This window comes from Parus major, chromosome 28, assembly GCF_001522545.3.
Source record: "Parus major isolate Abel chromosome 28, Parus_major1.1, whole genome shotgun sequence".
In the NCBI taxonomy this organism is placed as follows: domain Eukaryota; kingdom Metazoa; phylum Chordata; class Aves; order Passeriformes; family Paridae; genus Parus; species Parus major.
In genome coordinates, this window is record NC_031797.1 from 171,239 (window position 1) to 196,569 (window position 25,331).

Below are 25,331 nucleotides of genomic sequence, written 5' to 3' on the forward strand. Positions count from 1 at the left end.
GCTCGTGAATGTCATAAAAGTAGAGCAATACCTACCTAAAGGAAGTGTGAAGACAGAGCCAGGCTCCTCTCAGAAGTGCCTGGTGAAAAGGCAAGAAGCAATAGGCAAAACAAGAAACACGGGAGGCTCTCTCAAAACATGAGGAAAGATTTTTTTACAGAGAGGCTGTCGGAGCAGTGGCACAGGGTGATTAGAGAGATTCTAGAGTCTCCATCCTTGGAGATATTCGATAGCTCTCTGGGCAGACGACTGCAGCGAACAGAGGAGGAAAAGGAAGACTGGGCAGGGGCCAAAGCCACGCTCATGCCATCCGCGTCCCTCGCTCTAGCACCTGCCCGGCCTGGCCCGGGCCCGGGGCTCGAACCCGTGGTCACGGGCGGGCTGGGACGTGCGCTCCGCCACGCGACCCCGGGAGGGCGGGGACGGCGCTGCTGGGAGAGCGGAAGTGTGGCGCGCGCGCCGGCAGCATGGCGGCAGCGCGGTGGTGGCGGCTGTGCGGGCGCTGGCGGCCTGCTCTTATCGGGCCCGCCCTGGGGCCCACGCGGCGTCGCCTCTGGGCCCCCGCTGCCGCTGTCCCGGCCCCGCTAGGCTCCGCGCCGCCGCCCCGCGCCTCCTTCAGCGCCGGCTCGCGCTGGCACCAGCGCAGCCCCGGCGGTCTGCCGGGGGGCGATGCACTGGAAGGCGGCGGCGAGGACAGCGGCGGTGGTGGCGGTGGCAGCGCGGACAGCGGCGGGGCCGGGCCGGTCATAACGGCGTTGACGCCGCTCCTCGTCCCGGAGCATTTCCCCAACGTCCCGCTCATCGCCGTGACGCGCAACCCTGTCTTCCCGCGCTTCATCAAGATTATCGAGGTGAGCTGCCGCCGAGCCCTTGGTCCCAGGGCCGGGGCTCGGCTCCGCTGGCCCGGCCTGGGCAGGAGCTGCCGCTGCCGCAAGGTGCCGGGGTCGCGGGCAGGAGGTGCTCTGGGCAGGCTCTCAGAGCGGTCGGAGGCTGCTCAGCCCGGCGTTGCGGCCTCGGGCGAGGATCCCGGGGTTGTATCACCCGAGGCTGTGCGGGGGTCAACGGCTGACCCCGCCGCTGTTGGTTCCGCCGAGAGTTGGGCCGCTTTCTTTGCCTTGGCAGGTTCCTTGAACTGCAGAGCAAGGCAGCTGCGTGCGTGACCTCCACGGTCAGCCGCTGCTCGGCCTTTAGCTCGAGCTTTGTAACCAGGTCCTATCGGGACAGGGGTTTCTTTTGGGCCTGTTGAAGTTTCACGGTTATTGCGTCAGCAGCTCTGCTTCTAACAGAGAAGGTCGGCTGTTCGCACACACTTTCTCGAAGTTCGCTGTCTTCTTTGTGTTCTCTGATGAAGGTTAACCAAACGTGTCCTTGTTTCGGCGCCGTGGATTGGTGTCAGAGCACTGAGACCCGTGTTGGTGAAGGCAACAATCTGTGAGCTGCAAGAAAAAAGCAAGAACTCGGTGTAGAGCAGGACAGCTGCAGTGGGAAAGGGATGGGGATGGCAGTCACTATTTCAGAGTGTGATCTTTTCCCTCTGCACCTATAAGGATTTTAAGAGCTATAAATTATATCGCTGATGTGTGACTTGAGCTTACAGGCCAGAAATACTTTTCCTTCTGAAATGAAACCCATTCTGGTTGTTCTGGAACAAGTACTAGTATTTTTGTATATATCTCTATTTTTATATATATATATCGCCTCTCTGGTCTATTGCCAGTCTAATTTTGAAGTAAATGTAGTATGAAATAAACCAATATTTTCTTGTTCCTGTAGTATTATTTATCATAATGTTACTTTTACTATAGTATTTTTCTGCATGTCCAAATCTAATATGTACAGTTTCTAGATGTGTCAGGGAAACAAGAAACATGCATTATTAAGAGCATGCATTCATATGAGACGTAGGTACAAAAGCCATCAATTTCAATGCACAGGTCAACAATATCTCACAGAATTGTTAAATGTTCTCCCTTATTCTGTGAATTCATTGTGCTGCAATTTACCTGACAAGGTCAAGTCTCTACAGTGCCTGTAGAATTACTAATTTTCTTCCTATTAATGTCTCTGACACTGGTAAGCATATTTTTGCTAAACACTGTGCAAAATTAGAGTAGGCATGCTGAGATTAGAATAAGCCAACGGTGTTGGTATTACTCATGTTCTGTCAGAGCCGTGCTGGTTGCTAGAAAAGTGATGAGCAATGCTGCTTATGTCCATCACTATAAAGAACACTCAGTGGTTGATAAGGTGACTTCATGCAACAGCAGAATTCACAAGGAGTTATTTTCTTGGTCACTGAGGATTCGTCCTGCTGTGATTACAGTTCAGTGGTGCTGGGAGATCTGCCAGGGAGAGGTGTGTGGCATCTAGAGAGCAGAGGGGAGTGAGAAGGTAAACCAGAAATAAGTAACGGGCTGAAACTCAAAGCAGGAACTCAGGCTCATGGGTGTAGGAGAGGAATTGAGCAGAGAAGGCTTTGGAGGAGAGGATTTTAACTAGAGTTTGTGGGCAGAAATCAGGCAACTGGCAAGGAAGGATGAACTAGCTCCCCATCAGGAGCAGAGAGCTAGGACGTTCACATACGGAAGGGGAACAATGATAGCAACAAAAAGTACATGGTACTGTTCAAGTAACTCAGGTTTCTTGCTTGTAAGACTTGTACAGATTAGATCTAGTTCCTCCCTTAGCCTTTGAGGTTGTCTTGTCTTGACTGTGAAGCAACTTGTTCGAAATACTTAGATTTCATGTTTCTCTACCTTTTTTTCCACTTCTATATTGCTGTTCTCTAGTGGAGACAAGACTAGAACAGTATGAGCTCCAACTTCCTAATTTAGTTATAGGGAATCATCATACACCCTGGGAGTGCAAAGATTACAGAAAATCGACCTCTGATTGCCTACCTGATTGCATACCTGTTGTCCTAGGTGAAAAATAAGAAGCTGGTTGAACTGCTGAGGAGAAAAGTTCGTCTTGCCCAGCCTTATGCTGGTGTTTTTCTTAAAAAAGAAGACAAGTAAGTTGTTTCTCTTGATCTTTTTAAAAAGTACAAAAATAAGCTCCAGGATGCATTTACACTAAAAGCTATCATCCTAAATACCCTGCCTTGGATAGCATTGCAGAAATTGTGGCTAGTCTTGGACCATCCTCTTGCTATGACTGTTTTTGTTGCCACCACCAGCACTGCTGGGAGCTGGAGTTTTGGTTGAGAAAAGGGTGTTCTTTGGGAAGCATATGAGCTGTGCAGATAATTGGGTGATTTGGAAAGGGGTTACATGGTGGTAGCAGTGGGGATTAAGTGGTTTTTCCCCTAAGTCCAAGTTTAAAGTCCTGCAACCAGTGATTGTGTTTTTCTTTTTTAATCTGACCTGCTATCTCAAGTTTCTGAATATCTGCTCCAATTTTTTTTGCTCAATAGCAATGAATCTGATGTGGTGGAGGATCTGAATGAAATATACCAAATGGGAACTTTTGTCCAGATTCATGAAATGCAGGATCTTGGAGACAAGTTGCGCATGATAGTCATGGGACACAGAAGGTTGGTTGCCTGTACTTCACTGCATCTCACCAGACTTCTGTTTTAACGGAGACATCCCTTATCAGTTTAACCACATACATGCATTTTTCTACACAACTTGTGTGGAACGTGTGTTACCACACCATATCCTGAGAGTGTCAGGATAGTCCGCATATTGTCACAGCTGTGGCAGGTTAGCTGCAAAACAAAAGAGACAGTACATTTCATTGTCATGTCAACTGTGATGTGATGCAAGCAAACATTCAGTAAGGTGAAGTTTAGCAGTTACTTTGACAGTTACAGCAAGGTTTAGTAATGGTGAAAAAAAAAAATCTCTGGAACTAACTCAAGCCAGTGTTTTTGGTTAAAAAAAAAAAAGTGGAGAGAGGGGGGTCTAGAACTTTAATTATGTCTTGTCTACATAATTTTGCCCCAGAAATGAATTGAAAAAAATATGATTATTGCTGAAAATCTAGGTTTAGCCATTTATGTCAGATATTTTTAACTAAGTTAGGAAATTGTACTTTTAAAAGCATCAAATAAGTAATTTCCATTAGAAGGAAAAATACAAGGACAGGAACATGGCAGAAGAGACAGATCCAGGGTGGATTTTGCTTTAAAGTATGGCTTTTTTTCCTTCTCCTCACTTTTCTTTTGTTCTGGACAGCAAAGAATGAGCAGTCCTGTCAAAGCTGAATTTATCTGAGTTCACAAGTCAGCTCCTTTTCAAATGAAGTCTTAGACCTCCTACTGCATTATCAAAGCACAGCCATGTTTTGATTGCATTTTGGAAATAAGTTACTGGTTTGGGGTTACTTGGAATAGAAATGTTTCCCTATAACTTGGAAGAGTTTTGTATTCCTAAGATAAAACTTGAGGATTGGTCTTTATATTTGATTGAGACATGGAGCACTTGTCAGTCACATCCATATGAACCACAATGGATATCAGATTTAATGAGCATTTTATAGGGAAACATGTAGAAAATGAAACCCCTGTATAAAAACCAAAATCGTGAAACATGGTGTCTTGAAAATGTGTGTCCTCTTCTTTCTAAATTTTAGCTTGTTCAAAATACAACTTAGACTCTCTCCTTTTCATGCTGAAGAACTGAAATGACATGTAATGGAGAGATTGACCGTTGCTGGTTTCTTTTGGCTTTCAGGATTCGTATAAACAAGCAACTAGAGGTTGAACCTGAGGAGCCTGAGAACAAACAAAAAATCAGAAGGAAACAGAAGCGATCTAAGAAGGAGGCTGAAGAGGAGCCTGGAGCAAAGGACCAATCTGTGGAACTGGTACTAGATCCTGTATCTGCTCCTTCAAAGGAAGTTCTCATGGTAGAAGTAGAGAATGTGGTTCATGAAGATTTTCAGATCACAGAAGAGGTTAAAGTAAGTGAATTAGTTTACAAGCTTGGACTTGTCCTGTAGAATTGTACCTACACTTCTTGCTTAAAAGGAAGAGTTCTAAAATCAAGATCTAATTTCAGGCTGCAGAAACTGGTTCCTTCTTATAACAGTAAGCACAAGGATTATATGAAAGTAAAGAATTTTTGTTATAACAGCTCTGTTCCTTAGGACTGTTGACATCAAAAAGTTACTGAATGAAGAGGTTGGTCTGTGCTTATATCTGTATAATGACCTCTATCAAACTAAGTGTTTCCTCAAGGGTGGCTTGAGTGTTCAACTTGATTGTATCTTCTGGCCAAGAGCCAGTCAAATTCTGTGCATGCAGAAAGCCAGCCTATAGGCTTTGTTGCCTTTCCTGTGAGTAGGAACTGCCCCAGCACCAAGAACCATCACAGCCCACCACTGCAGTGAGTGGCTGGGGTCTGGGGAATGTCATATTTGTACTGAGATCTTGCCTATCCTTTTCCATTCTTTTGGTGATTAAATTTGTTTTGTGTTTATAGGCACTTACTGCAGAAATTGTTAAAACAATCCGGGACATCATTGCCTTGAACCCCTTGTACAGGTATGTCCTTCCTATGCTGCCCTGCTTTAGGAACACCGTGTTCTCAGTCTGGAACATGCTGACATTTTCTATATCACTTGCCTTTCTGGTGTAATAAACTAGAGATTTTTGCTGAATTGTCACATAGATTTTTGGTTTGGGCTGTAAGCTCTATCCGTTATTGGAATCAAAGTTTTGAAAATCTGATGTGCAATTTAGAAACAAGATAGAACAAAAGAACTATTAAGTCCTAAGGCAGGTGATCTGGGTCTAAGTGAAAGGCCTGATCTGATCCATGTCGTACAAGCAGGATGAAAGTGTTTGAATACTGGCACAAAAAAAATCTTACATAACTGTTTGGAGAGCATTTCAGATACTTAGGTATATTGGTATATTAGGTATTTTGGTGATCATTCCTCTAAACAAGTGATTTATCTGTTTGTTACTGTGCAGTTGTCTTGGTTTGAAAAAGACAGGTGTCTGCTAAGGAAGGCAGAAAATTCCCTTGAAATAAATAAAAATGTAAACAACCCCCTTCCCCTTTGAAATATAATGTTGAAATTAAGGTGCTCTCAGACAAAGATATAGGAATAGGAATAACAGTTCTTTACTAAGGAAATTAAAAATAAAAATGCAGTAGTACAAAAAAGAAGCCAATAAAAAAACAACCCACTGACAGAGTCAGAATACAACCTGACACCCTGTTGGTCAGGGTGTTGGTAGCAGTGTGATTAAATGGTGGCTGCAGTCCTCCTGGAGTGACAGATGTGGTTCTGTTGAAGCAATGATCCTATAAAAGGGCATAATTTTCCTCTGAAAGTCCAGTGGTGGTGTAGATGGGTCTGGTCTCTCCTCTGGGATCCAGTGGAGAAAGGCTGCTTGTGGTGTTTTGGGTCTCCAAAGAGATACAGGTAGAAATGCTTGGCTCCTCCCCCTGGGTGGAGCATCTCACAATGGGATTTGTGAGATTTTACACAAGTCATGCAGTGAGACTCAATGGCCCATTAACAGAAGATATCCCCCAGTTATGAGGGATGGGTCATGAAAGAGATGAAGAACACTGCCTCAACTGGTTTCAGCAGATGGTAATAGAATACAAACTTTTGGTTATACCTTGCATTGCAACCCAAGACAGTAGTGATGTAGTCAAATTTCAAAAACATTTTGCTGTGAAACTGAGCTGTTTCATTTTATTGCACTGTCATAACAAGCAAATTAACATACTCCATTTTGAATGTAAATTTACAGAGTATTTTGGGGTTTTTTACCTTTTATTTTCAGAGAGTCTGTACTTCAGATGATGCAGGCTGGACAGCGTGTGGTAGATAACCCTATCTATCTGAGTGACATGGGTGCAGCCCTAACAGGGGCAGAGTCACATGAACTTCAAGACATCTTGGAAGAAACCAGTGTAAGATGAAGTTTATAACTCAAGGGATGTGAACAGAATCAGTACATCTGTTGTATGTCACAGTTTCTTTACCAGCCTCTGTACAGAAGAGACTTCAGTGCTACTGTATCTGTTTTAGTTTAGGGTAAATTTAGGAGAGAACTTCTAAATGGGGTTTTCTCAGGAAAGTAAAATTTAAATGACTCCTCCCCCCAGCTGATTCAGGAAAAAGATATTTTCTTGGAGAGAAGTCGAAAAAACTATTTAAGAGAAATTGAATAATATTAAACAATAAATCTTTTCACTGTTCGATGGGATGGCAAATCTAGGAAGAAAAGTGTTTTTCATGTGGTGTAGCTCGGCCTGCTCAAGTTCTTATCAGTCCCTCTGGCGCAGGATAGTGCTGAGACCCAGGCCCCGGTGGGCCACAGGCATGAGCTTTCAGGGTTTGGTTGGGTGTTTTTTAGTCTAGAGTAGGTTTCCACAGATTTAAGAAAAAAGGGAAAAAAGTCTAGGGAACTCTTTTGCTTCAGCTAGCTAAAACTAACTAAAAGCTAAAGAGAAGCTTTGTCTCGCTGTCTGTCCGTGCTGCAGACGCCACAGTCCAGGAGCAGGATGCGGAGGAGTGATGTTTTTTTTCAAAACAAACTGTGTGCTTCTGTTTTTTTTTCCTTTTCGCTCTCAGAGCCAGTCTTAAAGGTGTGGAACTTAATATATGACATAAACCAGGCGACTGGGGATACCAGTATCATAAAGTCACTCCAGGACAGCTTCTTTTGATCATATGTTAATATCAGTGACTAAATTCCTGTTGTAGGATATAGTAGATCATTAGTACTGATTTACTGTGAGTAAATCAGGGTGCTCTACATCTTTGGTGGCAAATAATTTTCTTTGTGTGCTGTGGAGTAGCTACATGTTTGTCTTTCCACATCTATAGGTGCTGTAAAGCTCTCCCAAACCTGTTGGAATTTTTTATTCTGCATTTCTCACTGGGAGGGATAAAGTATGTGTGTATATGTATATGTATATGTATGTATGTGTGTATATATATATATATGTATGTTATTTTTAATTTACACTTATATATGTGTGTGTGTTTGTGTGTGTGTGTGTGTTACTTTACAAAGAGTGGTGTGGTGTCTTAAAACTCATTTTGTGTCTATCTTTTCCAGATTCCCAAACGGCTTTATAAAGCTCTTTCCCTTCTGAAAAAGGAATATGAGCTGAGCAAACTTCAGCAGCGTCTTGGAAGAGAGGTAAGTTTCTAGAGTAACAAACACTGTGTATGTATATTTATACTGTGTCCCCCACTCTGATGCTTAGTTTGGGTATGTACTCTAAAGGATACATTATTTAGATGTAAGGGTTTTTGTTGTTCTTTCAGAAATGTGTTTTTTCATGCACATGGTGGAAGTAAGAAGACATGAGGCTGCAGCATCTGCTGTTAAATTGTGTCCAAGTTGTAATTTCATGCAAGCAGATAAATCTAGAGGTCTGCAGTTTACCAAACATCTGTGTAACAATATACAGGCTAATACTGTAAATCGCATGTACTAGTGTAAATACCACAGTGTTATTTCAAATGACCCTCTGCTAACTCCTGTGAACTGCAGTAGCTCCTGTTTGTTGTAAGATTTAATCAGAGTACAGTAACTCCATCTAAATGGTAATCAAGTATGTGAAGTACAAATATTTGAGAATACTCCGCCATATTTTGTTTGCTAACTCCCCTTAACTGAGGCTTTCATGTCAATTGCAAAATGCTTTTGGACCAGGGTTGGAATATTTGGAGACTTCTTAAGTAAATTGAACAGATTCAGTCTGTGGGACCAGATACGCATCCAAGGATGCTGAGAGGGCTTATCAATGTCATTATTTTGTTTTTTCACTCATCTTTAAAGCACTGTAGTTATGGGAGAGGTTTCTGGGAAGCAGAAAAAGCTAAATGCCATGCCCATCTCCAGGAAGGAGAATCGGGGAGAGACTGTAGGTGTGTCAGCCTACCCCTAGTCCCTGGAAAAATTATGGGGAAAATTGTCCAATAAATCCTAATGAAGAAGGATATGATTTGGAACTGCCAGAAGGGATTTCCCAAAAGCAAACTGCCTAATTGTCTTCCCTTATGAGAAGACCCAGAACACAAAAAGGAAATGTGGTTTAGTGGTGGGCTTAGCAGTGCTAGGTTAATCATTGGACACAATGATCTCAGAGGTCTTTTCGTACCTAAATGATTCTATTATACAACAATGACTTTTGTATTCCTTGACATTTGCATGGCCTTTGTTGAGGTCAGACATTTTGACTAAATTGGGATGTTACAGACTGGAAGTATTGTAGTATGAGATTGGTGAAAATAGTGGCTAGATTAATGGGTGGAAAAGGTTGTGATCAACCTAGTAAAGTCTGACTTCAGATAGCTACTAGTGGTGTCCCCACAGGGAGTCGATAAGAACCTCCTTAAGTTCTGCCAAGAGAAATTTACATCCCAGAGCAAGCCTGGAATAATCAGAATAGAAAATAGCTATACAGCTTTTAAAGCTGTACGGACTTTGAAGCCCTGATGTGCAGGAAGCTCACCATGAATTAGTAGACTGTCCTTGTGGCAAGGAAGGCCAACTGCATACTGGGTTTCAATTGCCCTGTGTAGGCAGCAGGTAGAGAGTAGTGGTTAACCCTCTCTGTTTGGTACTAAGGAGGTCACATCGGTCTTACTCTGCCCAGCTTTTGGTTTCCCCAGCACAAACAGAACATTGGAGCACTGAATCATGGCCAGTGAAGGCCACCAAGATATGGAGGGTGCTGGAGAATGTTGTTAAGTCACTTCTTGTGTTAGAATACACTGCAGATGAGTTCCAAGTAGTATTTTCAGTTGCTTGGAATGTCATAACTGAGAAGTATTTGGAAGTGTTTGATGTTAGATGGGCTGTACCAGGAACATACTGGTTACTGCATTTGTTGCTTTGTCTAGGTTGAGGAGAAGATCAAGCAAACACATCGCAAGTATCTTCTTCAAGAGCAGTTGAAGATCATTAAGAAAGAGCTAGGTTTGGAAAAAGAGGACAAAGATGCTATAGAAGAGAAATTCCGTGAGCGACTAAAGGAGCTGGTAGTGCCAAAACATGTCATGGATGTGATTGATGAAGAGTTGAACAAGTTGGGCTTGTTGGATAATCATTCCTCAGAATTCAAGTGAGTGTATGGTCATGTCATGCTATCAGGGTTTGCTGGGAGAGTGAAACATCAATGCAGTTCTATGAAGCACTTACTTTAGTCCCCCTCCTCTCACCTCTTCCTTTCTTTTGTCCTGCTATCCCTTTTCTGCCCTCCACTCCCTGTAGCATATCCTTACATTATAGAATTTTTCTCCAAATTGTCTGTTTACTCATGTAGTCTACCTCTTTTGATCATTTTAGGTCTTCTGTCTTTTCCTGCAGTCTGATACTAGAGATAAAAAAAGTGTGGTTAGTTCCTCATGAAGTGTGTGGTGATTCTTTTTCTGCCCTCAATTTTGGCTCTTCTTCCTTGTACTTTGGTGTCTTCAGTAGATGTGAGAGGAGTTAATACATGACATTGGATAAGCTACCTGAGGTGGTCCCTGAAGTATTGGGGCAGGGTTGGAATTGCTAAGGAGAGAATGAATAGCTTATAAAGTATTCTGTAACGTGAATTGTGAGAAATTGAGGTTGAATTGAACATTTCTCAATTGTCTGTTGAGTCAGAGTGTGCTATACAATACAGCAGTTGGTGTACTCCTCAGTTCTCTTAATGTTCTGCTTTTAAAAGTATCTTCTACAAAGTCAAAGACTGTGTTTGGGGGCAAACATGCCTTTGGATGAGCAGCGTCTTGGCAATCATAGAAGACGTACTGGGCTTCACAGCAAAGGCAGCATTAGTACCTCTTCCTTTCCTTCTGAGTTGTACCAGTGGTTGCAGGTTTGCATAGGAAGTACTTGGGAAAAAAAAGCCAAAGCTCTGATGGCATGGCAATTGCTATCAGGTGAATCCTGGGCCCAGACAGCCCAGCTGTGCTTCCCTGTGTCCATGACTGTGCACAACTTGATAGTTACTGCATTGTGCAGACCTTTCTGTACACTTGAGTTCCTGATCTAAGTGCACAGTTTTAGAATAGTGAGTAGTGCTTTGACACACCTGTGTTCTCTTCAGTTTGTTTATGCTGATTATCTCTACTGTTAACTTCCATACTGGAATCATTATCCTGGTCTTAAATCTTTCTCTGTGGTGTTGTACATCCAGCTGTTTTGTCTTGCTTCTGAGCCAGGAGTCGTTCATCTCTACCATATCTTTAGTTTACTGTGGATACAGAAAACTTCTTCTAGTTTTAAGTTTCGTGACCTGATCTAAGTATAGTTGATGCGGTGGAGATCATACAAGCAGTCCTGTTCTTTTTCAGACAGGAGCCAGCCCACACCAAAGCAAGTATACAAGGAAGTTGTGTGCTGAAATTTAAGTCTGTCCATGGTATATTGGAGATTCTTGGTTTCAGAAAAGCAAAAGCTGTGAAAAAAAGCTTTGTGGTTTTTGTGGGGGGAGGGACAAGGGATTGAATACTGTGAAAAAGGTTAGTTGTGACTGCCCAAATAGTGATGCTCTTTTCATAGCCTCACTTCCATGAGTAGTTTATATCCCACTTGTTCTGGATGAGGTTGTTTTGGAAAGTGGTGGAGAAATACATGAGCACTTCTATTTGTGTGTTTCCGTCAGTGTTACACGGAACTACTTGGACTGGCTGACATCCATCCCGTGGGGTAAGTGTAGCGAGGAGAACCTAGAGCTGGCCAGAGCCCAGGCGGTTCTAGAGGAGGATCACTATGGAATGGATGACGTCAAGAAGAGAATTCTGGTAAGGCAGGAGTAGGCAGTGTGTCCCATTTCACACTGCTTAACATCAGGCATTTTGGATGTGTTTCAGATTGCAGTCTCCATTGAATTGCTGGTAATTCATGCATCAAACAGAAAGTTGCATGAAAGACACAGATGATCAGTTAGTGTGCTTAATTACTTGTGGCAATGAAGGTCACATTCTCATTTCAAACTGCAATATTCTGGTTTGCACTTAATGCTAGACAAGTAAGTGTCCCAGGGAAGCAGTCTCTGGATTTTTTCTCCACTTGCACAGTCATTTCTTCACTGTAAGTGTATAACCAGTTGAGGCTGCAGTTCTGAACTGTGATCTTTTGATTCCTCAACTGTTTAGTGTTACTTGAGGGTTGTCTGTCATAGAAGTGTGAAATGAAACAAGCTTAACTTAGCACATGGGAGTGGTAAAGTAGGAGATGCTCACATGTAGCTTGAGAGACTCAGGTGAGAACAAGGGAACTAGAACTCTGTCTTCTCACTCCAAGGCAGTGGAGAGAGAGAGAGACTACTTCTGGTGAGATGATGCAGAGCACAGAACCTGGGGACAGCCAAGCATGCAAATAACCAGAGTGAAAACAGATGCATCCTGATTTAGTTTCTCCCCTTGCCTTCCCCCAGGTCCTTTGAGGACCAGTTTTGTGTATGATGCTTTGTAATCACTGCTTGACCTGATAACAAATGTATTCTGCTGTTGCTCATATTCCCTTCTGTTCACTGCTGGTGCTTTATTTCTACAGGAATTTATTGCAGTCAGCCAGCTGCGAGGATCCACCCAGGGGAAGATTTTGTGTTTTTATGGTCCTCCTGGAGTCGGCAAAACCAGTATTGCTCGCTCCATTGCCAGAGCTCTAAACAGAGAGTACTTCCGCTTCAGTGTTGGAGGGATGACTGATGTAGCAGAAATAAAAGGACACAGGTCAGTGTAACTTGAGAAGTTTCTCTATGCAGCAGTTTTTACTAAAGTAAGTAGGTATCTAACTGAAGTTGGACAGTGCATGTAATTTTCACCTCTGTTCTGCCAACCCTTGCTGACAGGACTTGAGATACAGAAAAAGGTGAAAATGATAGCAAAGGGTGGAGTTTGGAACATAATTCAATTTGTGCTTTTAAGTGCAGTTGCTCCCCGTTTCTTGTGTATTGTCAGCTTTGAAAGCTGAGTGAGCTACCCAAAACCATTGGACTGATGCCAAATGCTAATACATGCCTGTCTGTAAATGTCAGAACTAGAGAATGCTGACAGTTTGAACAGGATCATTCACATGTGTGTCCAGGTGTGATGAAGACTTGGCTTCTGAATAATCAGGACAGAGATGCTGCATGAGGAAAACCTGGAAACAAGAACATTCATGGGGAGAACAAGAAGTGAATAAAAATTGGTAGATCTGACTCTTGCATAGGTTTATTTTCCTTCCACTTACATAAAATCTTAGAATGGCTGGTATTGGAAGTGATCTCTGGAGGTCGTCTAGACCATTCCCCTGCTAAAGCACATTCAGCTGCAGCAGGTTACAAAGGTGTCCAGACAAGTTTTGAATGTCTCTAGAGAAAGAGATCCCACAGCCTCTCTGGGCAGCCTGTTCCAGGGCTCTGCCTCCCTCAATGTACAGAAGTTTCCCCTCATATTCAGGTGGAACTTCCGGTGTTTCAGTTTGTGCCCATTGCCCTGTGTCCTGTCACTGGGCACCACTGGCAAGCATCTGGCCTTGTCCTCTTGACAGCCACCTGTCAGATATTTTTACACATACTGGTAAGATCCCCTTTCAGTCATCTGTGGGCTAAACAGGCCCAGCTTCCTCAGCCCTTCCCATGAGAGAGGCTCCAGCCCCCTCATCATCTTCATAGTCCTCCACTGGACCCTCCCCAGCAGTTCCTTGTCTTTCTTGAACTGGCAAGCCCAGAACTGGGCACGACACTCCAGATGTGGCCTCACCAGAGCAGAGGAGAGGGTCTGCATCTGAACATAAAACCAGCAGTGTTTTCAAACCAGTAGCCATTCTGTGGAGTAAATTGAATCTGCTAGGCTCTGCCCTACACAGAAGCAGAGAAAAATATTTTCTGTATTTTTCAGATGTTATCTATTCTGTGCATCTTGGTCTTCACTCTGTTGTTACCCTCTTTGCTTCTGCTTATTTCTGAATAACAGAAACAATCTTTAGAAGGAAGATTACATTTTGCTCTTAACAGTTTGTTTCTTTAGTATCTTTTGATTTACACTGGTCTTTTTGTCCCTGTCAAGTGAGAAAGTGAAATATTACCTCTTCTAACATTTCTTACCCAAAACCTATGAAAATTCAAACATCTGTATTCGCAGCCTTTTCTCTATTCTCAAACCTTTTTGCTTTTCTCTAATTGAGAAGTGGTTTAAACTAAAGATAAAAACTGTAGTCCAGGAGTATTTTGCAAAAATTCCTGTCAGTTCTTTACTAGAAACAGACCAGGTGGGTCTTGGTGCTTAATGTGATGATGGAGAATGCTTTTGATAGATGTTGAAGAAATAAAGACTTGTTTCCCAGCAGGATATACTTGCTCTGTCAGCTGTGTGGTGTACGCTCTGATATGTGCTGTGCTTTTCGATGGTTCCCTAAATACAATTTCTGGTAAAACAGGAGGACATATGTTGGAGCAATGCCAGGAAAAATCATCCAGTGTCTGAAGAAGACCAAGACAGAGAATCCACTTATACTGATTGATGAGGTGAAGTATTTGGTCTTTCTTGTAGGTTTTGCTCTTAAAGACTTGTATCAATTTGTGATCCCCGTAGAAATGGTGAAGCAGTAACTCTCCTAAAAATCCCAGGTTCTTTCTGTTTGTATGAAGCTGGGCTCTCAAGTTCTCTGGGTGACAGTGATACCTTAGATGCTTTGTCTTAGAGGCTTTGTTTTCTCTCCTTATAACAGACTCCAGCTTTAAAATTCTAGTTGTGTCCTTCTGATGAAATTACAGCTGTTTGGATCCTAATGGACCTGGCTGGATATTCAGAGTTTCCGTAGTTCTTGTGTTTCTTACACAGGTGTGGGCACATCACTGTGCACAAATCCACTATTGCCTATGTGATTATTAGCAATAGTCACTCTCTCAGTAGGTTTAAATCGGGGCTCTGACGAATAATGCTTACAGTCAATTTATGGTCTGATTTGAGAATAAATGAGTCAGGGCTACCAGCCTAATGCTTTGTGGAAAAGCAGATAAGGACAGGATATAATAGCAGGTTTTTAGAATAGACTGAAGGTTGTTCTGGATTTCTTGTGTGCCATACCTGGGAAGGACCAGCAGTGGATTTATGAGAATGGTGTGAGTGACCAATAAACTGTCATCTGTTGCAGTGTGATGTAACCAGTAAGTATTGTGATTTGAAAGGTAACGGAACCTGTAGGTTATGACACTTGAGTGGTGCTGGGCCCTGCCTTGGCTGTAGCAGCAAATTTCATTTAGGCCATCCAGTTAACACTGCTCCTAAGGCAGAAGAAGCAGTGGCCCTGTTTGTATCCTCAGAAGGAGAGTTCACAGTGCTGGAAGAGTCAATTACCTTGGCCATGGTCCTGGGCAGCTGGCTCTAGTGGCCCTACGTGAGCAGTGGAGTTGGTCAAGATGACTTCAAGAAGTCCCCATGATCCTCAATCAACTTAGCACTTGACAACAGCCCAGGTCACTAATCTGGCTCTGCTTGAATGGCTGTGTGTAGACTTTTTGCACCTTGGGCAGGGTAGGGAGAGTGTCAGAGCTTGCATATTACGGAAGTGGTATAAGCTAGGACTCTAGTCCTCTCACTGTGGAATAAATGTTCTGGTCTGTGCCTATAGCTTATCTCAGCTAAACAAGTAGTAGCCCACTAGTAGTAGTAGTGATTTTTATTGTATGCACATTGCCTGGGACTTCATAGTTATTTTCTGCAACACTCAAAATTCCTGTGTCTTCTCAGGTGTTTCATGTGCTCACAAAGGAAGGCCCTGAAGTCTTGGATGAGTGCACAGAAAAGTGATAGACTGGTACTGGATGTTAATGAATACTCATGAAGATTTTCAGATAGAGCCTTGGGAAAAAATCTTGCTTGAGAATTTATCATGGTAGGAAACTTCTTAGAGTATTAAATTCTTTTCCCCCACAGGTAGATAAAATAGGAAGAGGCTATCAAGGGGATCCATCCTCGGCCCTTCTAGAACTATTGGATCCAGAACAGAACTCTAACTTCTTGGATCATTATCTTGATGTTCCTGTGGATTTGTCAAAGGTATTTCTCTTTTATGCAGAGGTTGTAGAGCCAGAATGTATGAATGTGTATCAATGCAGAGATTTCCTGTCCATGAAAAGATGCTGGCATTTTACTCGGTTGGAAAGTCAGATGGAACATAAATGGTAATTTACGTTCCTGTCAACAGCTGTCTCTGCAGGAGTTGGCTTTAACTGAAGTGTCTGTACATGAAAGAACATGATCACCAGCCTATGTCCTGTAGCCTTAACTCCCTGTAGAGCCAATGACAGACAGATGTGTGGTCTCCACTAGAAAAGGCAAGAGTTCTCCTGTACATGATGATTGGCAGAGCTGCTGTCAAGGGAGGTGGCGTAATGCTGCTATGAAGCTTTTGAAATTGGTCATTTTGACACACCATTGCACTTTTGGTGAAACCTACATAAATTGCAGAATTGACGTATTAGGAATATGTATAGATACTTGGGTCATTCTGTGCTAATTTCCTAGAAGGTAGAAAGAACTGAGTGAGATCTAGATCTCCTGTTTTCTGGTCCCTATCAAACCATTCCGATTTCCCAGTTTGTGCGTTGTGTATTTCTAAACATTTATTTTTGGGGTAGGGAACATGCTATTACATAGCTCTAAAATCCAAACTTTTAATAAAATCTAATTCCACTGAGAGGTTAATCTTGCACTACCCCTTCAGACAGAGAAACACAGAACTTAGGAACTAGTACTTGGAGTAAATCAACAGGTTAGTGAAAGTTCTTGATAGGATCTTTTAATGCTTCCAGGTACTGTTTATTTGTACTGCCAATGTAACAGAAACCATTCCAGAGCCACTGCGGGATAGAATGGAAGTGATCAATGTGTCAGGATATGTAGCAGAAGAGAAACTTGCAATTGCAGAGGTAAGAGAAATCACCGTTGTGCCTTATGTGAATTACATCTGGTAAATTTTTTTTGGCAGATTTAGGGTTATATATTTACATCCAACTGTGTCCAAAAAAATTAGGCACGTGGTATTTTGGACAGAGTTCCTTTGATTTGAACACATAGTTAAAGTAATTTTAGTGTTCCATAGGCTGTGGACACCAGAAAGCAGCATTGAGCTAACAGCAGAAAGTTGAGTAAATTGGAACTGCTAGGCTTTTGTCACAAATACTAAGAGAAGGATTTGGGGGGGTTATTTCTTTCAGAGATACTTGGTCCCTCAAGCACGAGTTCTGTGTGGCTTGGATGAAAACAAAGCTCAGATCACATCAGATGTCCTGACTCTTCTCATCAAGCAATACTGCAGAGAGAGTGGGGTGAGGAATCTACAGAAACAAGTAGAAAAGGTGAGGGAAAGTTAAGTTGTAACTGTGACCACTGTTCATCAGCCTTCTCAGCTTTTTCTACAGACATAAATTACTATCTCACCCAGGTATTGAGGAAATCTGCCTATAAAATTGTGAGTGGAGAAGCAGAGACAGTCCAGGTAACACCGGAAAACCTGCAGGATTTTGTAGGAAAGCCCATCTTCACTGTGGATCGCATGTATGAAACCACTCCCCCAGGAGTTGTGATGGGTCTGGCCTGGACAGCTATGGGTGAGACAAAATTAATTTTGGGTTAATTTGTACATTTCTGTGTAATTTCCAAAAATTGAATGTAATAGTCAAACAGAACTGAATCCAGTGACATTCTTCTACAGGCACCAGTGAAAGGAACTTCCTTTGGCCTCTGGATCCTGAATACTACTTCCTTGAATAAGGGAGACTTTCTTATGCCCTTACTCAAGTTCATCTGAGCTTGGAGCCAGCATGTTTTCCCTTTAAGCTCCTTATCCCATACAAATGACATACATTAGGAAAATCAGCAGCAGGAGGTGTCAGTGTGACACATGACACAGCTGAGGAATGCTGTGTCTCCTCAGTGATGTGCAACACTGACTTGACTTCTGGTGTTGAAGGCAAGTGTGTTCCAGCACTCCATGGAGTGTGTGCAATTGGCTGCTTACTGTTCATTAGATTACTCCCCTAGTAACTTGGGGGCATATGTGCACTACAGGATGGAAATACAGCACACAGCAAAGGAGATGATCTCTTCATACTCAAACTGACCCTGGGTAGAATTAAAGTAGTTAAGAAGGAAATTATTAGTATGATGGAGAAGGTAAATAGATACCTGGCACTGGAGAACTGAAGTGGCTAAAAGTGTTTCATGAACTCAGCTTACTCTCTGGAGGAAACAAAGAACATGAAACCATTATCAGAACTTGATTCCATTAAATAGGGGTTGCATCTGCATTCCTAGAAGGTGAAGTCCAAATAAGTAATGAATCGAGATTGTTGAGATTTCTAGCTGGCCTTCCTGAAGGTATTTTAGGAACAGGTTTTAGTTGCTCTCTACTCAAGGGCTAGTGTCTCATCAGAGAGCATCAGTTCCAAATGCCTGACACAGCTTCTGCATTACCAAAACCTTCTGGTTAAATTTTCCTTTAACTTTTTTCAGAAATTGTTTTTCTTTTCTTTTTTTAGGAGGTTCCACTCTGTTTATTGAAACATCCCTGAGGCGACCCAAAGACAAGGAGAACAAGGATGGGTCACTTGAAGTAACAGGGCAATTGGGAGATGTAATGAAAGAGAGTGCCAAAATTGCATACACATTTGCAAGAGCCTTTCTGATGCAGAAGGACCCCAGCAATGACTTTCTTATGTCTTCTCATATCCACTTGCATGTGCCAGAGGTAAACTGATGCAGAGTTCACAGAGCATGCACAGCAGCCCAGCTGGTTTGCTTATCTAGATGTAAAGCTGGAACATACTTCATTTGTCCATATGTTGTCCATATGCCCTCTTCTAACAGTAAAACCCAGGAATTTTTCTTCAGGCTCTTGTGACGGTCTTCTTATGAGCTATGTTTCCATTCCTTTCTACAGCAAGTATGTGGCAAGAATACAGGGGGCTTGGATAATTTTCTAAAGAAACCTAAGCTTTTGTGGGAGCTGTTGGCTCTGTTGTGCATGACATAGAGATAAGTGATTTGGCTAAATGCTTGGATGAAGTTACAAGGACATAAAAATTTAGGTCTCTGTGTAACCAGGCCTTGTTAAAGGCTTCAAGTCATTTACACATAATTGAAAATACTGCTTCTGATCTCTGTGCCATGCTTCCTAATCCACATAATGGCAGTGATTGCAGTTGTCCAGTATTTGGGACTGAAAATAAATGCACACAGTGCTCAGAGTGGCTCACATGCTGTATAACAAGCTTTGGGCAGGTGCTTTACTGAAGACAGATTTTGAGCTGTGATTGTGCCCCAGCCTTACTTCTGGACTACTGAGTGCTCTGTGTGCAATGTCTTTGTTGCAACTTGCTCTATCTGTCCAGGTACTGCATTGTTGTCTGTGAACTGATTTCCTGAAAGATGAGAAGACAGAAGACATTATCTCTGTCTCTACTCCCTCTCAAACATTGATTTCCTCTGCTCTTACCTCAAAGAGGTTTGATCTCAGTTAAATCCAGACTGTCACTAGTTCAAGCCTGAATTTTGTGGGGCTTAAATACTGATCTTTTCTACCTTGAATTATTTTTGGTATTGGCCTCCACTACTTTGTGACTCTTGACACTCACTCTCCCCCTTGTGATGTTGACTTCTGTTCCTTGTTTACGTGGTTGGCTTAGGTCTAACAAAGAGCTTCTAAGTGTTTGTGCTCTTTTTTCCACTGATGCTGCTTACTGAAAGACCTGAGCCCAGGGAATATGGTGATGGCATCAGGCCAGAAACCACATTGTAGACTCATGGATTATGCCTCATGAGTAAGGTGAGGAGTGCCAGTTGTTAATACATCAGCCAATTCACATAGCAGTATTCTATCACTCGCACATACAAAAACCTTTGAGAGGCTTCATGAAATTTGGACCATGTTAAAACAACAAGGACAAGGGTACTGTCTGGCTATGCTGCTTCTTGAATGAGCAGGGGGGTTGTGCTTTGTGTTTTTTAAACAGGGAGCAACCCCGAAGGATGGACCAAGTGCAGGATGTACCATAGTAACAGCTCTGCTATCCCTGGCCATGAATTGCCCAGTGAGACAGAATGTGGCCATGACTGGAGAAGTGTCATTGACTGGAAAAATTCTTCCTGTTGGTGGAATCAAGGAAAAGACTATTGCAGTAAGAGCTCTTCTCTTGTCTCTCTGCATCGTCCACAGGAGAGCCGTGGGTTAGGCTCAGTGGGGACAGGAACAGCCAGAGGGGCTGCTCCTTGAACTAGGAGAGGCAGATTTCATTCCATACACAGCCTGAATAAAGCCTGCAAGGGAACATGGGGATGTTGAGTGTGTCCTCTGGCTGTGAGGAAAAGGATGGGACCCCAGGCCTTATGCCAGGTCATCTGTGTTGGCATAGTTCAATTCCATCTACACTGGCAGAATTGAAGGTGACTGACAGCTTTAACTGGCTGTCAGAGCTCTCTGCTCTGTCAGACTAGCACAGTTCAATCACCTGTGCTGTGCTGAATTGCCTGTTTCAGGAGGGCATCCAGTGGAGATTTGACAGCATCTCTAAGGTACATTCTTGAAATCAAGGTTCTGTTCCCTAAAATTCCAGTGTGAATCTTTTACACAGATGTCTGCTTTAGATAAAAGGAACTTAGTGTCTTGTATTTTTGGAGTTTTCAGAATTCCTTTCCAAGTGTTCAGTTACTTTTCAGCTGTACAATTCTGGCCTACATAAGCCTTGCACTGCACACATTTTTAGGTCTTCCTCCATTGAGCTGGGGCTTCATATCAGAGTTCTGTCCCCAGATATATTTGGGCTACAGTCTTTGTGATTTCCTTCTATGAAAATGAGTAGTAGTTTGTAGCAGTCAGTACAGCACTAACCTGTCTTACAGCACTGACTGGCTGCACTTGCAAGAGTGTGAGTGGTCACAGGCCTAAACACAGGATCACCCCTAAAGCAATGGGTACAAACCTGTCCTGGGAGGAGCAGCTCTGCTTTCTGTGCTCCCTCCAGAGAAGGTTTCCCTATCAAAAGGTTCTGTAGAATTGTGCTAAAGCTACTGAATGGGATAGGTTGGTCAGACCAGCATGTTTCTAACTCTTGCTTTCATCCTAGGCTTTATCCTCACCCAAGGTGGAACAGATATGTAAAATAGTACAAATGTTCTAAAAAATCCCCCGAGCTGCTGACATAGTCCAATTAAAATGCCTCTCCCTCCACCTGTCCCTGCAGCTGAGATGGCACTGGAAAGTGTGTGTTTTGGAGCTTCAGGGGGGATCTAGAACATGCATCACCCTGGTGACGTCTATCAGGAATGCCCTTGGTGCTCTCCAAAGAGAGTAAAGCTGGATCATGTTCTTGCGTCCAGAAACGGGCTAGGGTGTTTCTGGTACATGGAAGGAATCCTAGGACTCAACAGACAAACTTTTTCTCCCCACAGGCGAAGAGGGCAGGTGTTACCTGCATCATTCTGCCATCAGAGAACAAAAAGGATTATTATGACCTTGCTGGATTCATTACAGAAGGACTGGAAGTGCATTTTGTGGAGCACTACAAAGAGGTATTTGATATCGCATTTTCACAGCTGGATCTCACTGGACGATGACAAGCTGTGCTCTGATGGCTGGAAGGTGTTCTGTCCCTAAGCACTCGGCCCCCACCTTGAGATGGGTGACCAGGGCAATCCTGAAGTGGGACATAAAGTTATTGCTGCTGCGCAGCTGCCAAAATTATGGCTCTGCTAGAATAAAGTATTTCTCAGTCTTTAATACTGAATTATGATCTACAATAAAGGATTTCCAATTTTGCCAAAGGAATGGGCATGTTATCATCCACCAGCAGTGGGGCTAGTCTGGTCTGTTCTCATTGAAGAAGTTTCAGCTATTTCACTGTAAGTTTTCATATGGCTTGTGGAAAAGGACTAAACAGTACACCCAGAGCTAGGCTGATGTACAGCTGTTATTCCTAATGGAATAACAGCAAGTATTATGAATACTTATTAATAAAGGCAAGTAGCTCTCAGTATCTTGTCTCTCTGGGCTAGGCTGAAAGGACACTGAAATCCTAAAATAGTTCAGCACAGCTGGTACATTCAGCTGATAAAGGTACATGGTTCTCCAGGTTCAGTCACCAGGTCAGTACCACCAGAAAGAACTCCAGGCTTGAAGAGAACAGACTAGGGCCAGCAACATGCTCAGTATCACCAGTCAGCAGCACTGTGCTGCATCACAGATGGCCTGTGTCTCTTCAGCAGCTCTGTCATATTGAGGGAGTGAAAAAAGGAATTATGTGTCTTGACATGACTGTTGTACATCAGTGAACACAGGCTTGGGGACCAGAGAACTTGAATACTTCATCTTCCAATGAATACTAAAACTAATTTAAAGAAGGGAAGAGTAATAGCATGAAGTCCAGTTGAGAAGTATTTTCTCAGCCAAGAACAGCTCTTGTCATCTCACAGCAAGGGAGCCCTTAGGGGAGAATAAAGAAGCTACCAAAGTCTAGGGAGCTCTTGCTGACTCCAGGTATCTTTCATGACTTGCTAACACACTGCAGAAGACGGGCCTGAATAGAGGGTACAAGGGGAAACACAGGTGCAGGTTAAGCTGCATGAGGAATGGGCTGATGTGCCGTGGGGAAGAAGTGCAAAGCAGTTACTATTTTCAACAGCCACTTTTTTTCCACTTGACTTTCCTACCACCACCTAGGTCTGAAGACAGATAAGGAGGTGTAAGGCATTACTCCAGAGATTTCCACATCCCAAGACTGCACATAGTCATAGAGGATTCCCCTCTAGAGTAAGTCACAGCAGCACCAGTATCAGCATCTCCAGCTGCAGGTACAATAAACCACTGACCCAAATTCTTGATGGCTGAAGTTCAGGACCTTGTCAGCATTCCCCAGCAGCACACACTGAAATAAGTGTACCAAGAACACTCACAACCCTGGTTTGGGGAGAAAGGGCTTTATTGTGTTGCAGCCTGTGCAACTCAATCCTTCTTTGCAGCAGCTTTCCTCATGGCTGCCAGGACATTACTGAGTTCCTCCCGCTTCCTCTTGGCCCGAATGTGAGTGCCAACCTGCAGGGACAGAGCAGAGCTGTCAGTTTTTACCCAGTGGAGACTGGACAGACTGGGACTGCCACAAGTGTCACTGCTGTCACACCTCAAAACCAGGCAGAATGGTAAAGTCCTGGTAAGATGGACTTGACCTCCAGCCAGGACTTTGCCATCATGTCTCAGCAGTACCTCAACACAGTTATTTGGTACACAAAAGGGGCTGCTTTCAGCTCTCCTAACCACTACAACTCAAGCAACCCCATTTGAAGTCTCCTGGTTAATAGCATCCAACCTCAGTGCTGCTCCCATCTTCCCCACACCAGACATGCAAACCATGGAAATGTAACATGACAAGTCTGAATCCTGGAATTCAGGGCCTTATTGACAAAGTGTCTTTGCATCCATCTCCTGCTCTCCTACCCACCCCCCAAGGAACATTCTCTCCACTCCACTGTATTACACCAGTAACTTCTGAAACAAATGAAAAAAACAAAGGTAATTAATTAATTAAAGCCAAATATTCCTAGGGGAGGGCAGAAAACAGGCACAGTAGTTTTTGCCATCATTTTTAATTGATTGACCCACCCGCTTCTTGATGAACTTCAGAGCACGTTTGTCCTTGGACACTTTCAGCAACTCCATTGCACGTCGCTCATAAGGTGCAAAGCCACAGACTTCCCTGATCATGTCTCGCACAAACTTGGTGTGTTTGGTCAGGCGCTGTGGGAAAGGAGGGAGGACGCAGGTTACAAAGCACTTACATGCTGGTTGATGCAAAGGGGACTGCAAGGGATGTGGCATATTCTCAGCTAGGCCTCAGAACAAGCCCATTCCTGGCGTGTCCCAAGAAAACTCTCCCTGGCAGATCCTGCAGAGCACGCGAGCTTGGCCAGGTGTGCCAGATCTTTCTTCAGGCTCGGGTCCGGATGTGCCACAAAGTGGTATGGACCAGCAGTTTTAGAAAAAGAAGGACCATAGCCAGGGTTTGCACTGCAGCACACGTCGGGCACCGCAACTACATAGAGCGTATAGTAAGAATAAATAATAGACCCAGATGCATTCATGTCCCGTAACATGCATTTATCGGACCTGTATACATATATACTAGTACGGAAATTCCGGGCAGTTTTGTAAGGGATTGCCTGTCGTTACCAAGCGAAGCAGAGTGAGAGACTCTAGAAGGCACACAGCTTTCATACCCCGTCCCTGCCCGGCCGAGTCCACCGGCCCTCCCAGCCCCGTTCCGTCGAGCCCCGCCCGCCCCGCAGTCACGGGCAGCGCGCGGGTTCTGAGCCCTCCGTCTCTCCACAGCGAAAGCGCGGAGCACCAGCGCCTCGGGACGGGGCCGGAAGCGGTGGAGGGCTCCGCGCCGGCCACACAAACACAGCCGCGCTGCGTACCGAGGGCAGCGGGCCCGTTCGGCCGCCGCGAGAGGCGGGCGCGGGGCACCGCGCGCCAGCAGTCTCATACTCACCCCGCGGCGGCGACACTGCCGGGGCTTGGACACATTCTTGGTCACCTTGTAGCCCTTGTTAAGGCCCACGGCCATGGGGTAGCGGATGGCCATGGCTACGGCGCCCGGGCCCGATGGACGCGGATGGACACAGACACACACCCGGCCCCACCTGCCCCGCGACGATGGCGCCGCACCGGAAGGAACGAGAGCCCGCAGGACTCTGGGACGGGGCCATTTCCGGCGGCGGGCGGAGCCGAGGGCCCGCGGAGGAAAGGACGGGGGAGATGGCGCCCCCTGGCGGCGCGGCAGGTGTGCTATGCGGGGCTGGGGGATCTCCCCCCCGTGGGGTCATTGTGGGTGTGAGGGGACAGCGGGGACGAGACGGATTCACCCCACCGTGGGGTCATTGTGGGTATGAGGGGACAGCGGGGAAGAGAGGAGGGTCACCCCGCAGAGCAGGGTCCGGCAGAACTGCTGGTTCCCTCAGCTGTGGCCGGGGCCTCGGGGTGTCCACGCTACAGGGCCGTACAGCCCTGCACTTACAGGCTTTTCCTCGCTAAACTATAACTTTGGTATTGCTTGACCAGGATCCGATAACATTTGACAGACAAACCTAAAGAAAGAGATTAAACGATTTTGTTGGAATAAAAGGTACTGGATTTTCTACCTCTGAAAGAGAACTGAGGTGTACATGTTCAACTCAACTTTTCTGTTTTCAAATACAGAATTTAATTTGTTGAAATGGAAAATATTTTCTTGAAATTGAAAATCTTGGATTTTAAAACAAATTAAAGAACTTTACATTCTGCTGTAGAGCTTGTCTTTTCACGGCTGGTTCCTTTCATCCCAGGGCAGTGGTCCCAGCTCACCAGCTCATAGCTGGACTCTTGTCACCCC

General features: G+C 44.1%; 3 protein-coding genes across 3 annotated transcripts; 2 read left to right on the plus strand and 1 right to left on the minus strand.

Annotated features, from left to right (window-relative positions):
* The first annotated feature begins 457 nt into the window (after positions 1-457).
* Positions 458-1,160, plus strand: LOC107215357 (lon protease homolog, mitochondrial-like). Its single transcript, XM_015651465.1, has one exon. It carries the CDS (start codon positions 468-470, stop codon positions 1,158-1,160), a length of 693 nt encoding a protein of 230 aa, XP_015506951.1. The 5' UTR covers positions 458-467.
* On the plus strand, positions 573-21,754 carry LOC107215578 (lon protease homolog, mitochondrial). Its single transcript, XM_015651863.3, has 18 exons — positions 573-851; positions 2,925-3,013; positions 3,416-3,535; positions 4,680-4,908; positions 5,430-5,491; positions 6,752-6,881; positions 8,036-8,119; positions 9,832-10,052; positions 11,586-11,724; positions 12,479-12,657; positions 14,348-14,435; positions 15,847-15,969; positions 16,725-16,841; positions 17,130-17,270; positions 17,357-17,522; positions 18,453-18,661; positions 19,926-20,090; positions 21,361-21,754. Exons 3-18 carry the CDS (start codon positions 3,459-3,461, stop codon positions 21,523-21,525), a joined length of 2,295 nt encoding a protein of 764 aa, XP_015507349.1. The 5' UTR covers positions 573-851; positions 2,925-3,013; positions 3,416-3,458; the 3' UTR covers positions 21,526-21,754.
* Positions 21,755-22,865: 1,111 nt separating this feature from the next.
* On the minus strand, positions 22,866-24,671 carry RPL36 (ribosomal protein L36). The gene is made up of 3 exons (XM_015651865.3): positions 24,453-24,671; positions 23,564-23,698; positions 22,866-22,999 (listed from the first exon to the last, which is right to left on the minus strand). The coding sequence occupies exons 1-3, from the start codon at positions 24,543-24,545 to the stop codon at positions 22,910-22,912; spliced, it is 318 nt and encodes a 105-aa protein (XP_015507351.1). The 5' UTR covers positions 24,546-24,671; the 3' UTR covers positions 22,866-22,909.
* Between the last annotated feature and the right edge of the window lie 660 nt (positions 24,672-25,331).

Coding starts and splice junctions, on each gene's coding strand:
- LOC107215357 (XM_015651465.1), top strand. CDS start 468: ATGGCGGCAGCGCGGTGGTGGCGGCTGTGCGGGCGCTGGCGGCCTGCT.
- RPL36 (XM_015651865.3), bottom strand. CDS start 24,545: ATGGCCATCCGCTACCCCATGGCCGTGGGCCTTAACAAGGGCTACAAG. Junction 23,699..24,452: donor GGCAGTGTCGCCGCCGCGGG/GTGAGTATGAGA, acceptor CCTTTCCCACAG/CGCCTGACCAAACACACCAA. Junction 23,000..23,563: donor TGAAGTTCATCAAGAAGCGG/GTGGGTCAATCA, acceptor CTGTCCCTGCAG/GTTGGCACTCACATTCGGGC.
- LOC107215578 (XM_015651863.3), top strand. CDS start 3,459: ATGGGAACTTTTGTCCAGATTCATGAAATGCAGGATCTTGGAGACAAG. Junction 10,053..11,585: donor AATCATTCCTCAGAATTCAA/GTGAGTGTATGG, acceptor TGTTTCCGTCAG/TGTTACACGGAACTACTTGG. Junction 18,662..19,925: donor TCCACTTGCATGTGCCAGAG/GTAAACTGATGC, acceptor TTTTTTAAACAG/GGAGCAACCCCGAAGGATGG.